Raw genomic sequence first — 16022 nt, forward strand, 5'->3', positions numbered from 1 at the left:
GTGGGTTCCTGTCTCACTGTTCCGCCCATCATGCATTTTAATTTATGTAGAATTTCATTGCAAATCAGTGTATTATTAGCACTATTAGTACAATTCAGATGACAACTCAGTTGTGAGGAGATGCTGTACTTGACTGTATTGTGTTTGTGAAGGACAAGTGACCAATGAACAGCCAGTGTCATACAGATAAGGAGAATAAAAGTCAAAGTCACACAGACTAGTGGATAGAGGGGGTGATACAGATCTTGATAAGGCCTGTGTTGGTGTGGCATGAAAAAAAAAGCTTGCGGGAAGAAACCTGACACTAAGTGTGAATTTAAAGAATGTTGTAAATTTAATTCAGTGTGATGGGTTCAGAAAATAGAAATGTGAATAAAATCCGTGTCATATAAAGTCAATTAGCCCAGTTCTCTGTCAAAAACTACATTAGTTCTCTGCCAAATACTAGTGATCCATTAAATGAAGTCTCCACGGATAGGCAGGGAATGAACACTAGGTTGTTGCCAGCGGTAACGTAGACTGGCCAGTGGAGAGTCCTTATGAGCTTCAAATTCAGGGAAACCCAGCTGGTTGAGGGTAGCATAGATACCAGCTCTGGCTGCCACCTGCCAAAAAGAGGAAAAATGTACAATTTTGTCAGAATTTCTGCAGCCGAAGCTGTAATGATATTTAGATTTCTCATGATATCTTCTATTTTTTTTTTCAATAAAATGTTGTATTTACTTTCAATCCTCTTAAAACATCAAACAAACAACAAAAAAAGATAAAGCAAAATCAGCAGCCGATTCATCAGCTTCTAATGAACTTGTGCTAGATGGAGAGAGGACCAAAATCTTCTTTTCCATGTTAAGCCTAAGTGTGCTGAAACAATTATGACTTTAAGACATCTGAAATACCAAAGACTCTTAAAAGAAGCTGTTCTTTCACTGCACTGATCATTGCACCTGGTGCATCCATAGGCTGAAGGGCCTTCTCCAGGAGTCTTTCTTCTCCAGGTGGAGGTAGCTGTTGAACAAGATGAGGTAAATGTAGCGCTCCAAGTACTGAAGACTCCTCAGTCGTAACTGCTGAGATTCAGCCTCTGTTTTGGCAGTTTTGATCTAAGAAGGAAGAAGGAAGAAAGGAGTGAAATTGTTGATACTTCCTTCTTTCTGAGGGCTAATATGATGGCAAGGTCTACCATGGCTCCTGAATTGTTATTGTTTACATTGACCATGTACCTGCATGTTTGTACTCTCACATAATGATCAGACTGTAAGCATAAACAAAATTCTTTGTCCTATTTTTTTTTAGAGAGTGAGCTTTAATTAATTTATGAGCAAGATTGCATATGGACATTGTTGTACTTGATCATATTTTTAAATGCACCTGAAAATAGAGGGGACTAATCTATATAAATATTTTACTTCAGAATGTTTAGTCTGAAGGCTATTAAAGTTTCTTATTAAAGTTCATCCATATTCAATCATGAAAATCACACACAAACTCGCCTGTTTATACGAGCATATAATGATCTCCCGCAGGTGGTAATGCATGGGAGTCATTGTCTCACTGACAATGTCTAGGGCCATGTCCACTTCCCGCTTTATACGGTAGCCATTAGGTAGCACTCTGACCACCTGCATCACCACCTGAAAATGCAAACAAATACAGTGCTTTGTATGTTTTCAAACTCTAGCACCAACACTAACAGAACCACCTTTCAAATTTTGAATGAACCAACTATATGGAACATGTTTGAAAATAGCTATAAAACAAGAACACAACAACATACCTCAAACTCGCCCTTGGTGTATTTTGCATCTGGAACACTTACAATTTCTTCATCTCCACACTCAGGAAAGCCCTAAAAATCAGTGTTAAGTCATTATGGTTTATATTGGCCAAAGACTGATCCATCTTTAGCCTATTTGATACTGTTCTTAATTATATGGTGTATGTCACTCAGTTTCCATCTGAAAACAGTTTTTGTCACTTTCCTAACATAAGTGAAGGGATTGTGAGTGGCAGTCCACTATGCAAAGACCTACATTGAAGTGCCACAGAGTAAGAGTGGCAATGACCATTGCAGCTGTGGTTCGGTCTTTCCCATCACTGCAGTTGAAGATGAATGCAGAGCCAGGGTCCTCAGCAAGAGTAGACTTCATGGCTTCCAAAAGCTGATCAAATACCTAAAAAGGGCAGCAGCGACAAAGATCATCATCTACATTACATTACTGTTACCAGACTCTCGGGACTGGGTGAAAATACCCCATCTTAATGAAATGACATTTTGGTACTAAGACATTTTGCTGCACAAATAAGCATTGTTTTGATTAACCTTTTCCTTTGGACCACAGCAGTCAGAGAAAGGAATGCGATGGTAAGTGAGACCAGGATGGAGGTTCTTCTGCTGGGCAAAGAGCTCCTGAAGAGTGTGGCAGCTTTTCAGCATCCTCATCTGCTTCTCCTGCTCTGTAGTAACCTCAAGCCACTTCTCACACCTCAGAATCTCCTCCTTTAATGCCAGCTCCAGCACCTGTGGCACAGTTATCTCTGCCGAAGTTAGTTCAGTTTCTGCTAAACCTAGTGCATGGTTAACATTTTAGTCTTGATTGAAAGGATAAACTCATGAGAGACATGAGCACTGTGCCAAGCACTGACTGTAGAGCTTATTTCATGAATTTAGCTGGTCTTTATATTATTTTCTGGTGGTACAAATCAAATGTCCTTAAGGTCCAACTTTGGCAGATCTCCCTTTGAGCAGTCCTGTTCTTAAATAAATTCTGATATTTTAACCCATAAGAGCTCAGAGACTTAATGAGCTTATATAATATGACGGTAGAAACAAATGAACTGGAAGTACCTCAAGTTGTTGCATGTTCTGCACACACACTGGGATTGGCTGCTCCACACAGACTGGCTCTCGAGGAGTGAACATCTGCCCATTTCCTTCCAATATCAACTCCTCCTGCAGATTAACCCACAGCATGCTGGAATGCTTCCGTCTCTCATCCATTAGGTATGATAACACCACAGACACAGCCTGAAACAGAAACAAACCACATGTTTTTGGCTTCTCACTTAACAGAACATCAGGAGAAGATCTCAGAGTACAGCAAAGCATGTTGTACCTCAGAGTTTGGCTGTGCCATGCCGTATACGGCCGTCTTGAGGACTCGTCTGAAGTTGGACACTCTCATTTCCTTGGCTGTACCAAGTAGGTCTGTGGCCAAATACTCACTAGAAACCTTTAAAAAACAAAAAAAACTGTGATGCTGAAATATGTAAGCACAGCGTGTTTCTGTTGTGAGTGCAGAGCACTCTGTACAAACTGAATAGCTTTAACCCTTAAGTATGGTCCTCACCAGTATTCTGGATCCATCAGTGACGAGGCTGGCAGGAGCTGAGAGCTCAGAACGGTCAATACCGCCCAGCAGCCTGTAGATCCATGCATTCATGCACATCCACTGACTGAAACTCTGGGCAAACAGCTGGGGATACTACAGAGCAAAGACGTTGAAGGGTTGATTAGATAAACCAAAAGAGGAGTGAAAGATTTCTCATTCCCAAACGATGATATAGATTACAATATAGTACCTGATCATGAAGGTAAGCATTAAAAACTATCAAGTAGAAATAACGCTCAAGGCTTTGTATTGTTCTTTGTAGGAAATAACCCCTTGTGCTGCTTCCCTGTATAGAAAGAAATGAACAGAAACACACTTCATAGATCAAACAGCAGGAAAGCACATCTGTATCTACCTATTTCTCAATATTTGCTCAAATCTATTTCTGTTTTACTAATAATACTGGGCATCATAAGTTACACTCACTTGTATCTGATAATCCTCAGCAATACCGTCCAGTTTTCTCTTATTTTCATATATTGCATCTTTGATGTTGTGCATTTCTGAACACATTTCAATAGCCCTATCAACCTGAAACATAAAACAGAGATATAGAATGCTTTTGTAGCAACTGCATGCATTATTATTGCTCCACATACACCATATGCAAAGTACTGAGACTTCATAACTGAGTGGTAGAGTTGATAAAATTGCTAGTCTTGTCATACCTCATCAAGCACTTGTTGACCTTTGGGAAGGCGACTGATCAGGTTCTGAATTACTTGGAACTCTGGCTGGTGATTGACCTGTGTGCCTTCCTCCCTGAGAATGAGAGACCATTTAATTCACTCTTTGCAAGTCATTCCTTTGAAATTTTGTATGACTAAATGAGCATAAGAGATGTAAATGACTGAGAAAGAAATCATATTTATTTTATTAATCTGTATCTTTACATATCTATATTTCAGCCATAGAACTGATTCTGGAGCTAACTTGTCAACATTCAAGCATCTATTGGAAGGTCCACATTTTCATTTTTCACTCCTCTAGCAGTAACATCTCAATAAATCATTTACATTGTTTCCCATGTTCTTACTAAGTACTAACCCTGAGAATGTGGACATAAAAAAGTACTTAAGGGGTTTACACTGAGCTGGTTTCCCAGACAAGAAATAAGCCTAGTCTTAGCCTAGGACTAAATGCAGTGTCAATGGTGAACCAATAAAAAACACTGGAAATTCACACTGCATTTTTAGTAGAGGATTAGGGTTATAGTAGGGTTTGGGAAACTGGCTCACTATGTTTACTGCTCAGAAATCCCTCACCTGGAGGCACATGCTGCCCCCTGCAGGTGGTGTAAGACTAATGCACCCAGAATCAGGCCAAGGTTAGTTCGTCCCACCCCCTCCTGGCAGCTGAAGAACAGTGCAGGCAAAGGCCTTGAGCCATCTCTCAACACAGACAGACCAGGGCTTTCCTAAAAAGAGGACAGGATGGGACTGTGTAAGTTTGTTTATGTGAGCATTATTGACAGCATTGTTTCCAACAGCAAAAGAACTCTGAATTACACATTGCATCACCACCTTTTAATGTAAGTGTGGTTACAAAAGCATGAACAGCAAGACAGGAAAAATCTTTGCCCAATGAATGAATCATAAATTAACAAATCAATAGTACACAAAGCATCAAATTTACATTGAATCAGCTTAAAAGAAACCAGGCAACATGCACATCTTCCAAGTCCACTAAAGAAAACCTTACTCTCTTTGTCTTTATTGCCTTTGCAATGGGTACTTGAAGGAGTTACTTGATGTAAGTATTTAACCAACTAAACAAAAACTTTGCTTCCTTTCCTCTTAAAAATCTGCAGCCTATCTGATCACGTTAAGGTGAGACACTAAAGCATTACATTAAGAAAAATCAAGATGAGAAAGAGTCAGCAGCACAGTGGTTAATTGGTGGTTAATATATATCACTCTTGGTATACTGAGAGTGCAAGTTGCCTACTGATGACAACACAGCTGTGTTAAATTTTAAAGTGTTCAGAGTTCCAGTATTCTTATCCTTTGCACTAAGCATTCATTTTGGATTTTTAAGATAATGTATATGATATTCTAAATGACATTATTTTGATATAGTGTCACAGTCTTACCCTGAGCACATTTACAAAGGCATCAAAATCTTCTTCCATTGGTGCCCCCTCTATAGGAAGTGGTAGTCTGTAATATCTTCAACAAAAAGTAAAAAGTGCTGTGGTGTACAGATGAAAAAGTTGTATTGTGGTTTGTCCAGCAACATAATAACAGAATGTTTATTTATTAGAGGAATGAAATTTATTAAATGAATTCTCCTGCTTTTTTAACTTGAGCTCTATCTACCACAAAACTCTTTGATTCAAAACACACTTATAATAAAAGCCAATGGACAAGTGTTTCAGCTACATTATTATGTCACAGTAATTACAAATTACCTGTGAGATGGTAAACTGAAGAGTGGTCTTTTGTAGACCTCCTCAGTCACATGTATGTCCTCCTCAGACATGATCCTGACATGCTGTGGCTCATCTTTAAAGTGCTCAATGTTATTATAAACGTAAAAGCTGTTCTCATTGAGCTTAGCAAAGTCACATAGCTGAAGAAAAGAGTAGAAACACAAGCATATATGAGTCAAAAACACTTAACAAAAGCAATTCCTCATAAATGATGTATCTGACTTCAATATGGGAGCTGTTTCATACATCATGAAGGCAACTCTATGACCTGCCTCTTTCCTGATGGAAAGCTCCAGCTGTTCTGCTCTGAGCCCTCCTTTCAGGTGGTGTAAGTTCTCATGGAGGTTCTCTTTCCTCCTGGGAGTGTATGGAACAAAGTCTTTATCCAGACGGAGGAAGACAATTGGCTCTTCCCGCACACAGAAGAATATTACCTCCTGTGCACGTAGGACATTCTGTTTAGGTGAGTAAAATCTTGGCAATGCATACACAGTCATAGCGATATTGTGTTATATTTTCAATACCAGCTTTGTCTAAACTCTAGACACTGACCTCATAAGCCTCACTCTCCAGCTTCTGAATTACTTGTTTAAAGCCATTTAGGCTGGGCTGGCCCATACCATAGAGAGGGTAGCTTCCCTTGGCCTTGCGGAAGTTCGGGGCCCCGTAGCTTCCTGTAGTGTTTAAGACATCTGCTCTACTGCTCACATCCTGAACCATGAAAAACTCCCCCTGGGCAATAAAAGACATAAAAATTGTGAGCGTAATAGTTCACGCTTTAAACAGAACAGTATTTTTCAATACTGCACAACAGAGGTGTCAAACTCAACCACTAAAAGGGCCATACTAAATCTCAGCAAATCCATGGGTCAGCTGTGTTTTTATTTCATTTTTACTTAACATTTTACCATGAACTGAACGTGCATTCAAAATATGCCAAAACTGCAACAGCAAAATAGGCATTCAATACTTATTCAAAAATAATTCTAAATAAAAATAAATAAAAACTGCCTATTGGCTTGAATTAGACACCAGGCATCTTTGTTTTGGCCCATAGACTGTTGTTGGGGGAAGTCAGAACACACACTCTGTTGCAGTGCATGCTGGGGACTGTAGTGCAGGGTGAAACAGAAAACGAAAATAATTTCGCAAGCTGAATAGGACGGTGTCATGGGACTGACTTGGCCCACGGGCCTTGTGTTTCACACATGGTCTGTAAAAGCTGAGTGCAACTATAAATCAAAATTTCACATTCTTTCATGCAGCAAAGAAATAGGACCAAATGTTAAAGACCTACAAGCTCAAGACTAAGTGCAATGCCTCCATTTGAGGTACATGGAAACTAGTCATTTTGTGGCAAGTGATTATTTACAGAACGTCTGTGTAAGGTTTCTTCTTAACAGTGTAGCCTTTCCTTACAGGTACAACCTGTTGAGGTACAAAACAGTTGTACCTTTTTTTTTTTTTTTTTTTTACATGCAAAGCACCTCATGGATCTCACTCACTCTCAACTCACACTCACTCACTCTCAACTCACTCACACTCACTTTTATTACTGGTGCTTCATAAGAGCTTTTTTTTTAAAGAGCCTTTGATGAACTAGTTTTGTAAAGACATACTTACCAGCACTAGATAATGCTCAGGCATTGCATCGGATATTTTTCCCACTGTATAGTTGTCTGACAAGACACTGTCATGAATCTGAAATTCCTCCCTACAGTTATACCTGCCAAAAAGATGTTAAACAAGTCTCAGCTCAAGCAAAGCCAGAGTTTCTAATGTTTTAACATGAATTATGCTGTGACAGTGAACTGGTCCCTAGGTAGACTGAGAAGAATTCAGACTGAAAACAGATTGAATAAACAGCTCAGCTACTCTGGCTGTACATGATGATTCAGTAAAAGTGCAGAATGTGAGAGTGACATTCTAGTGAAGATATGAGTAGAAGTAGAGAATTAAGGCATTGTACTGGGCAGTAATTTTGAGACTAGTACTTACGTGATGACCACAGGGGCCACCTTGTTGGTGATGATGGACTTGGCCTTGCTGTTAGGAATGTACAGCCCCTGCAGGGAGCTGCTGCTCAGCGAGCTCCTGTCTTCAGCCATGCTGTTACCCTGGTGACTGGTTTGGTGTGTAGGTGCCACCAAAGCAGGCTGGGACCCTGCACTGGCAGTAGTACCCATAATCCAAGCAGAACTGCAACGAGACCACACACTGAGGGATTTTCACTGGAGAGAACATTAACATACACATCCAGTCTCTGGGCCACATTAAGCATTTTAAAAAGATACCTTTATTTACCATAAACTCACTAACCTCACACATAAAAGCACACATGACAATAACAAACTCAGTTTTAATCTTCCAAAAAGAGAGATTGTTTCCTAGAGTCTCTTTTCTGCCATGAAGCCACAATTAAGACAGTGAAGAACTTTGACATGTAAAAATGACATTTTCTCACTGTAAAGCCACCTATTGTTTGATTTTAAAAGAAGTGTCTCACGGTTTGACAGCTGTGCTGTTTGTGCTCATATCCTTTGCTCTTTGCTTCTTCGTTTCAGACATCTTCGAGTTTTCGTGAAAGCTTGGATTCGATCCAGTCAGAACAAACTTCTCAGAGTTCTTTTTATGTTGAGTCTCCTCTAAACATGTCTAAACCTTATTTTCCAAACAGCAAAAGACAAAGTGCAACACTTTTTTGCCGTCTTCTTTGTTGTCGTTTCTTCTCCGTTTCTCACAGTGGCGGAGTTGAAATAGCAACTCTTGAGGGGGGCAAGGGAGAAATACTGTACATCTGGCAGCCAGACGGCTGGGTGGGCGGCTCCAGACATTCACAGGACAGCCTCCCTCATGGAGCAGAACCAGAACACAAACTCTCACACACCATCACTCAAACATCACTGAGTGCCAAAAACAGGCAGAAGAACACAGGAACAAAGTGAAATCTGTGACATAACTATTCATGGCTTTGCCCAGCCTTGAAGTGCTTGTATATCATCTAAGATCCATAGGGATTTTGCAATGAATTTTTTCCAGGCTATAATTATAAGGCTAAGGCTAATGAATAGATATGAAAAATACACGTGTAGCCCAGTGTATATTTCCATGCCATTTTTGTACATTTGTACAGCAGACTGGTCTATTCAAGGTCTGGAGACTGTATCCTTGGCAAGTGAAATGCTGCCCTTTTCAGGGGGCTTGATTTAAATTCCAGTTGTGTCACAGTGAAGTGAAAAAATAGCAAAGAAGAAAAATCTCTAAATATGGCCAGGAAAAGCCCCAGGATGCTTTTGTTCGATGTCATGCAGATAGGAGGAAGGATATGAACAGCAAAGTGCCTTGGGGGGTTGGGGAGAGGGGCACTAGTGATTGACATATCCTTATTCAAGGGTATGGAGAATTTGAGAATAATTGAATGCCCTGGTATTCATCAAAAACACTCAAATACTCCCTAAAGGATGGACTGAAAAATTAATGAAAGGAATTTAATTTCATCACCGTCATAACAAAATCATCAACATGGATTGAAATCACCAGCTGCCCTTTACATTGTGTATAAAAATCCTCCAAAATTACTTGGAATAAAAATCTTAACATTTATATATATTAAAAGCTAAAGGGAAATTCCACCAATTTCACAAAAACCCTGTGTAATCAAGTCATTAAGATTAAACAAAGTTGTTCAGAAAGTTTTGAAATGAAATGCAGTATTCTAGAGAACCTTACAGAGTCACATTGGTTCACAATGGTGGTGATAGGAACCAAACATCTGAAGAGTTTTAGGCCTCTAGGAAGCTATTACTTTAAATGTTTATGAATACAAAAAGACATTTGTTTTACAGAGTTTTTGACTTTGAGTTAATTTTTTCATGGCAGAGAGGTACATGCATGTTGTTGTAGGTAAAAATAGTACCTCAAGAAAACATACTTCTGCAGAGTAATCATATTTTTATCATTATCATTTCAACATTACATGTAAAAACACAGAAGATGCTTTGGTTGTTCTGGATGATAAAAAAATGGCTGAACTTGTGCGCTAAACATTTCTATCCCTGGTTCCGATCACTACTTCTGTAAAGAAAATCAGAGTTGGTCAGGTTTCTCTACAGTAAATCATCTCACATCAAAGCACTCTGAATGACTTTGTTCTCATCTCAATGACTGAATTATGCTGGAATATTCAAAAATCAGTGGGATTTCCCTTCAAGAATGCTTTTTTGTTACAACAGGAATGATCGGTAGGTACTGTATAGGTGCACCACTGCAACTGATTTTAAATATTAGATTCTAAACATTCTAGCATTATTTAAAAAAAAAAAAGAAAGAAAGAAAGAAAAAGAAAAATCACAGGTTACTTCATCAGGAGACCATTACTGACAAGCAAGCTGTTCCACAACATGTGTGTTGCCACTTTCCACGTTCCAGCATGTGAAGTAAACAAGCCAAGGTACTGTAGGCTACAGCAAAGGTGCTATCTATATTATAAAAAAGTGCCCTTAATATACAAACAAACCCTAGTAAACATAGGCTTCTTTGTGCAAAAAGAGTTGTGTTTATATCTGAACTGAAACCCCAGGTCTGCTCATAATCTAACACAGCCAATGGCAAGGTGTTACACATCCCAGCTACAACCACATTTGCATGCCATTTCTACACACTGATGTCACATACCGTGGATCTATACCCATCACAACACATACATTTGTACTGCAAGCTAACCAATTTAATGCGGAAAGGCCTGCATGCTAAATCAGTCTTTTACCCATTAACTGTTCTTAGCACCAGGCAACAGTATATTAGTCTGTGTGGTAGGAAAATTAAATATTATGAAACAGATTTCTCACCTAGTCACTTATTCACTTGTATACCTATACGATCCTCTGTGCCGGCCTGTGGAGCAGCATGAAGCACTCAAGTTTGAGCTGTCTCGCATCATGAGTCCTTTCAGAAACTACCTTCTCTCTGGTCCTCCGTTGTGCAGTTAGGTGTCATTGCTACTGGGCAGTCTAAATGGACAAGTCTCAAACATCCTTCAGTTATGTACCCAAGGTTGGTTTACACAGAGAGAGGAAAGAGCAGAGCGAGAGAGAGCAGAGGGAGTGGGCACTTATCTGGCCTGCCTCTCAACTTACAATGAGTGCAGATATGAGAGGAGGATGTGGAGGTGGACTCTTGTCACAAGCTCTGACCAATCAGCAGCTCTATCCCCTGGAAACACAGCGCCCACCCAAGAACATACTTTAATGTGGGAACACAGAGAGTGGACAGGATTTACAGTGAAAGGCAAGAGCCAACAAAAACTTGCATTAAGAGGGCCTTTGTATGACAGAAAGCCAGACTGTCAGTGCTCCTGGATGACTAAGAGATGACTCAGCTTGCCATTATTCAATAAAAGCATAAAAACATAGGAGACCGCATGATGGTGGCTGTCTTGATAGCCAGCTTCACTGCTGATAAAGCTGGCCATAGCTCCATGCAGAATCAAATGGCTATAGCGTTGGTGGCCTTATTTTCATTCAGAAAAACATAGAGAGCACAATTATGAAGTCACATTTAACATTTTACACACTATCTTGCAATGCTCAACCAAACAACAGTAAAGCCTAGTCAGAACTGCTGTTCCAGCTCTATTCTACAGTATAACTAGTGATTAAGTAAACAACCAAACACTGTGCAAAATAATCACTGCAGGTTCTTTGGTTAGTGAATGGAAAATTGTGCCAATGTCACTTTTGTGCACATGAACAAAAGGCTTTAGTTTTACTGCCAGTTTCTTCCAGAGCTTTTTGTCTCAGTTAAATAAAGTCTTTTTAAGAGGTGGCGCCTTTCACTGCGTTGATAAAGAACACCCTCAGCTTGAACTGCCTGCTGGTCTGCCATGGACAGTGTGTTGCCATGGGTTTCCAAGCAACCAAGCACTCCTCGAGAGTCCTTCATATACTGTAGCTTCATCAATACTAATCTCCTCTAGCTGGGAAAGCCAGAAAGCAAAAATTTGAAAAAGCCCCAGAAGGGTTTACTTTCTCTCTTTCACGTTGTGATTGTCAAAATTCATGACAATCTCCACAAATATTGAGTCTACGAGCCATTTAACAAGTCCTGAATATAAATGGTTACATAGAGATATTATGAGTTGTATTAAACATGACAAAGGGCTGTGATATTTGCTCCATTTCCTAGAGTAAATGTAGCTTTAAGGCACTGAAGAGTGCTCTCCTAATGCTGGACTTTAATATTTACTTTGCTGTCTGTCCCTCCATCTAGTGGTAATATGAGGTAACTAAACCTTCATGATCAGGAATTGTAGAATTTCATCCAGAGCCCAAGATGAGCATTGACCAGCAGGAACAAAGCAATATTATTAAGGTACTTTTATTGATTTTGCTGTAATAGTGTCCACTGGCATTGGCATCTCATTTAAATTAAAGTCAATTTAACAGGGTCTCAAATTCAGAACAAAAAAAACATTTTTGTTACCTTTTTACAGGCAATATCATACCAGTTTAAACTAGAAAAACCCCTGCTCAGGTATAAACTTGTCTGATGGGGAATGTTTGAATTCTAATGGTTCCAGTCAGTTAAAAATATGACACTTGTATATAAGGGGTTGAAAAGACACTGCGGGATTTGACAGCTCACGATAGTCTACAGCAGTACAGTGAGCAAAGATGCTTCCCTTGGCTTTCATGAGCATGTCTCCTCATTTTGGGGGTTTTTTTTTCCCCCTCTTTACCAATTTAAACCAGAGGTGAAAGTTAGATTTAAATGTACGTTCGCAGATCTAAAATGAAAACAATAAGTTGGGAAATCTGATTAATCAAGAGTTTAACAGAAATGCAAACCGTGAGCCATCAAATCCAAATTTGTTTGGTGATCAAATCACTGATCATATTACATCCATTACACTGTTGCAAGCCCAAACCTTTCCACCTCCAAAGGGAGAAAAAAAAACCAAACATGTCTCCAAAAAATATAAATGTATTCTCTTAAAACAAACAACATTGATCTTAAATCCACAACAGGGAAAGGAAACACCTGTCAGAATATAGGGGAAAGGAAACTTGTTTAAGTCACAGCTGCTAAGCTTAGTAAAGTAAGGCATGGGTAAAGAGACTTAGCACAAGAGATCAATATGAGAAAAAGAAAACAGACAAAAGAATGATTTCAGCACAGAAGGTGTAAAGCAGAGAATGAGTTGTATTCTCTTTTAAGCCACTTTGTAAGGACAATCTCTTGTGAAAATCTGAAACCTTCCCTGTTTGCCATGAGGAGGCATGAAACAGAAATGAGGAACTTCACAGAAAGATGACATTTTCTAATGCTGACATCTGAGCTCAGGATAAGAAACTCAAAACCATATGCATAGAAGAGCATTGGAAATGTTCAGTTCAAGCTTCAAAACCTTTGATCTATGAAAAAATGAAGGTCAAGTCATGGAAAAATTACCCATCTTCTCAAATGCTGCTTGATCACAAATTTCACAGCAGCATTGTCGATGACAGATAAAAGTAGGACAAATGACCTGACTATACTTCAGTGCTTTCCTACCTTTGATGCGGTGATGAGGGTTTGTTAATATGGTGGCAATCTAAACGTGACAGTAGATGTCACAACTGGTATTAACGTTTCATAAATCCCTGTAATTTCACCTGTAAAAAACGCTAGAAGTAATGTATATGTTAGGTACATGATGTAAGTGCATCTTGAGACCAGCTCTGGTTCTGGGAACCTTTCTACACTTTACTCACTTATAAAGCATATTCAACCCTTCACTCAGTCCAAAGCTGTGCATGTTGTCATTACCTTTGACCAACAACTCATTTTGTGTCACCTGTAGTACAGTATTTCATCTATCAGACTCAGTGACCACAAAGCTGATGGTGGTGCTTCAAGTATCATCAGGATTCGCTCACAATTCAAAGGTAGGGACAAACTGTATTGCTAGCAGGATGAATCAGATATTTCAACACATTCTCACTAGCTAAAGACAATCTGGTAAACCATTTTTAAATCACCCTTTTGACAGATTTTTGCATGAAAGCAGGAAAACTAGAATGACTCATGGATATTTGATATAGGGTAGTTTTATATAATACCAAAAAAAAGTGTGTATTGTTTTGGTAGAATTTTGAGCAACTCAAGTCCTTACTTAGGGTCTGTGGTTTAGGTATGTTTATAAAACTATTTTCCCAATGCTAAACTTGACTTGTGAACAAAACAGACATCATGTATGGATGTCTGAGTAATATAAAAGCTTGGAATGAAAATGAAACGCTCCAAATTTGAGGCAAAATGTAGAATGTAAATCCTGCTATCTCTAGTTAACTTTACTAGAAATTATTTTTCAGACTAAAAATAAACCGAAAAAGATGATAACAAGGAGGCAACAGAACAGTGCATGTGTACTGATGAGTAGATATCTGAGTGACTAACACAGACTCAAGTTACAGTTGTACAAAATAAAGCATTTTGGGTCCTTAGAGGGTATCTAACCGAAAGTGGACTCTGAAAACAATGCTAAATTACCATGCATAAATCTCTGAAGGCTGTTTTGCAAAGTGAATCCGTTTCAATAAATGGTTGTATTTGGGCACTTAAAATACAGACTTTTTCTCTCTTGCTTTGTGGCTTAAGCAAGTATAGCTGCTGGCAGCCATGAAACCTAATTAAACAGATCAGAATCATTCATTAACTTTCAGGGCTCCAGCAACCCATTGGGCCAGCAGGTGTCAATTATCCCCATGGTTACTTAGCACCCAGCAGCTAGAGAGAGCTAAAGGAGAGGGCTCACAACATTGGTTTCTACAAGCCAAGCCACTGGCACATAGGTGCCAGGTTATTATTCGTTCATCATGTTGGTTCCTCTTCTTTAGATGTCCATCTCAAACTGAGCATCCTCACCTGTAAGAAACAAAGCAAATTATTCCAGGGAAAGATTTTAGTGACATTTCTATTGTTGCAAACTGACACAGAACATAGAATGGTCCATTTTGCACAAGAAACAAGCATCAATGCACAAAAATGCGTTAATCTGTGAGAGGTGCAACAAAGTGAATGAAGACAAACCTGTTCCTGGCTTCCCGTCATGGTTATTGAAGTTATTGGCTTTGTTCTTCTTGTTTTCATTCAGGACGTTTTGGCTAGTCACTCCAGGGATGACAGGCAGGTGTGCTGGAGGAGTCTGGGCAATAGGGGAATTACGCTGGTCTAACAGGAATTTACGGTCATAGATAATCCGGGTGCCTACAGACAAGATAAATGGATTAATAAAAACAAATAGCCACCCAGTTTTCACATGCCAAGCACATTACCCTTCTTTTCAGTATAGAGTCATCCTTTTCAACAACGATTACAAACGCTCACTACAGTACAATGTCTACTCAATTTCATTTCAAAACACAATAAATGCACTGACATTACTACAGCCTAATTGTGATTTATGCTTGTTGCTAAAATATACACAATGAAAATAATGCGTTTATATAAATGTGATGTACGGTCACGGCTGTACTGGACTGCGCATAGTATTGTAGGCCAGCTGATGGTGATAGCTGGAGGTACAAAGCCAGATATGACACAACTGCTGTCATCCAACACACGAACAACACCTTTGTTATCTATACTATAACCGTAATGACGGTCAATCACTGCGCTGCAAACGAGCCAATCGCGTTATTTAAAGCGAAGGCAGAGGCGGTGCGAGAGCTTGTTTTTGTTTTGAATACGGCAAGGCTTCCTGACAAAGCTAGGCCACACTCCAGCACCAAGCTGACGAATGCAAGCGACAAACGTCTGCTTGCAGACATCGTTGGGACACGAACAGAGCGCGTTAAATGTCATTACCTCCCGGGGTAGTTGAAAATAAAGTGCCTCCCGGAGTGGTGCAATAGTCGTGAGGTAGCTGCGTTGAGTCGTTGATCAGCACCGTCCTGGTCGGAATGGCCCTGCTTTCACTATGCTGACGACTGGACGACATGGTATTAGATTCGGGCACCCAGCAGTGTCGAACTAAAGTTGTACCCCGATGGAAGGTGGAACCCCGGGCCCTTTTCCCCTCTTTCTGTCTCTTTCCAAGGCTTTCTTGTCGATCGACTTGTCCTCCCAGCCGTCAGCACCGTCCCTCCCTCCGCCAGGCAGGAAGCAAAGCGGCTCCGCGGGATATGAGCTCAGAGCTGGAGCCGAACACGTGTTCAGACGGG

At 39.8% G+C, this 16022-nt stretch overlaps 2 protein-coding genes across 3 annotated transcripts; both read right to left on the reverse strand.

Annotated features, from left to right (window-relative positions):
• Positions 1 to 113: 113 nt before the first annotated feature.
• On the reverse strand, positions 114 to 11145 carry pald1b (phosphatase domain containing paladin 1b). 2 transcript variants are annotated; one of them, XM_037538767.1, is made up of 20 exons: positions 10668 to 11145; positions 7819 to 8019; positions 7444 to 7546; positions 6373 to 6552; positions 6093 to 6257; positions 5800 to 5960; positions 5482 to 5557; positions 4655 to 4806; positions 4058 to 4151; positions 3816 to 3920; positions 3580 to 3675; positions 3348 to 3482; positions 3114 to 3230; positions 2846 to 3025; positions 2321 to 2518; positions 2031 to 2171; positions 1775 to 1846; positions 1491 to 1631; positions 945 to 1100; positions 114 to 605 (listed from the first exon to the last, which is right to left on the reverse strand). In XM_037538767.1, exons 2-20 carry the CDS (start codon positions 8004 to 8006, stop codon positions 456 to 458), a joined length of 2610 nt encoding a protein of 869 aa, XP_037394664.1. In that variant the 5' UTR covers positions 8007 to 8019; positions 10668 to 11145; the 3' UTR covers positions 114 to 455. The 2 variants fall into 2 exon arrangements, with proteins under 2 accessions (XP_037394664.1, XP_017579025.1); XM_017723536.2 differs by lacking the exon at positions 10668 to 11145 and adding an exon at positions 8327 to 10163.
• A 1034-nt stretch (positions 11146 to 12179) lies between these two features.
• On the reverse strand, positions 12180 to 15971 carry eif4ebp2 (eukaryotic translation initiation factor 4E binding protein 2). The gene is made up of 3 exons (XM_017723595.2): positions 15667 to 15971; positions 14890 to 15066; positions 12180 to 14724 (listed from the first exon to the last, which is right to left on the reverse strand). The coding sequence occupies exons 1-3, from the start codon at positions 15797 to 15799 to the stop codon at positions 14693 to 14695; spliced, it is 342 nt and encodes a 113-aa protein (XP_017579084.1). The 5' UTR covers positions 15800 to 15971; the 3' UTR covers positions 12180 to 14692.
• Between the last annotated feature and the right edge of the window lie 51 nt (positions 15972 to 16022).

Source organism: Pygocentrus nattereri, chromosome 5, assembly GCF_015220715.1.
Source record: "Pygocentrus nattereri isolate fPygNat1 chromosome 5, fPygNat1.pri, whole genome shotgun sequence".
Taxonomy (NCBI): Eukaryota; Metazoa; Chordata; class Actinopteri; order Characiformes; family Serrasalmidae; genus Pygocentrus; species Pygocentrus nattereri.

Bases quoted from the DNA above. Each gene is read 5' to 3' on its own strand.
- eif4ebp2 (XM_017723595.2), bottom strand. From the start codon at position 15,799: ATGTCGTCCAGTCGTCAGCATAGTGAAAGCAGGGCCATTCCGACCAGG. The intron at 15,067-15,666 runs GTAATGACATTT...TCTTGTCTGTAG, and splicing joins ATTTTCAACTACCCCGGGAG to GCACCCGGATTATCTATGAC. The intron at 14,725-14,889 runs GTTTGTCTTCAT...TGTTTCTTACAG, and splicing joins TGACGGGAAGCCAGGAACAG to GTGAGGATGCTCAGTTTGAG.
- pald1b (XM_017723536.2), bottom strand. From the start codon at position 8,388: ATGTCTGAAACGAAGAAGCAAAGAGCAAAGGATATGAGCACAAACAGC. The intron at 3,026-3,113 runs GTACAACATGCT...TTTCTGTTTCAG, and splicing joins TGGCACAGCCAAACTCTGAG to GCTGTGTCTGTGGTGTTATC. The intron at 1,847-2,030 runs GTAGGTCTTTGC...ACTGATTTTTAG, and splicing joins TTACTCTGTGGCACTTCAAT to GGCTTTCCTGAGTGTGGAGA.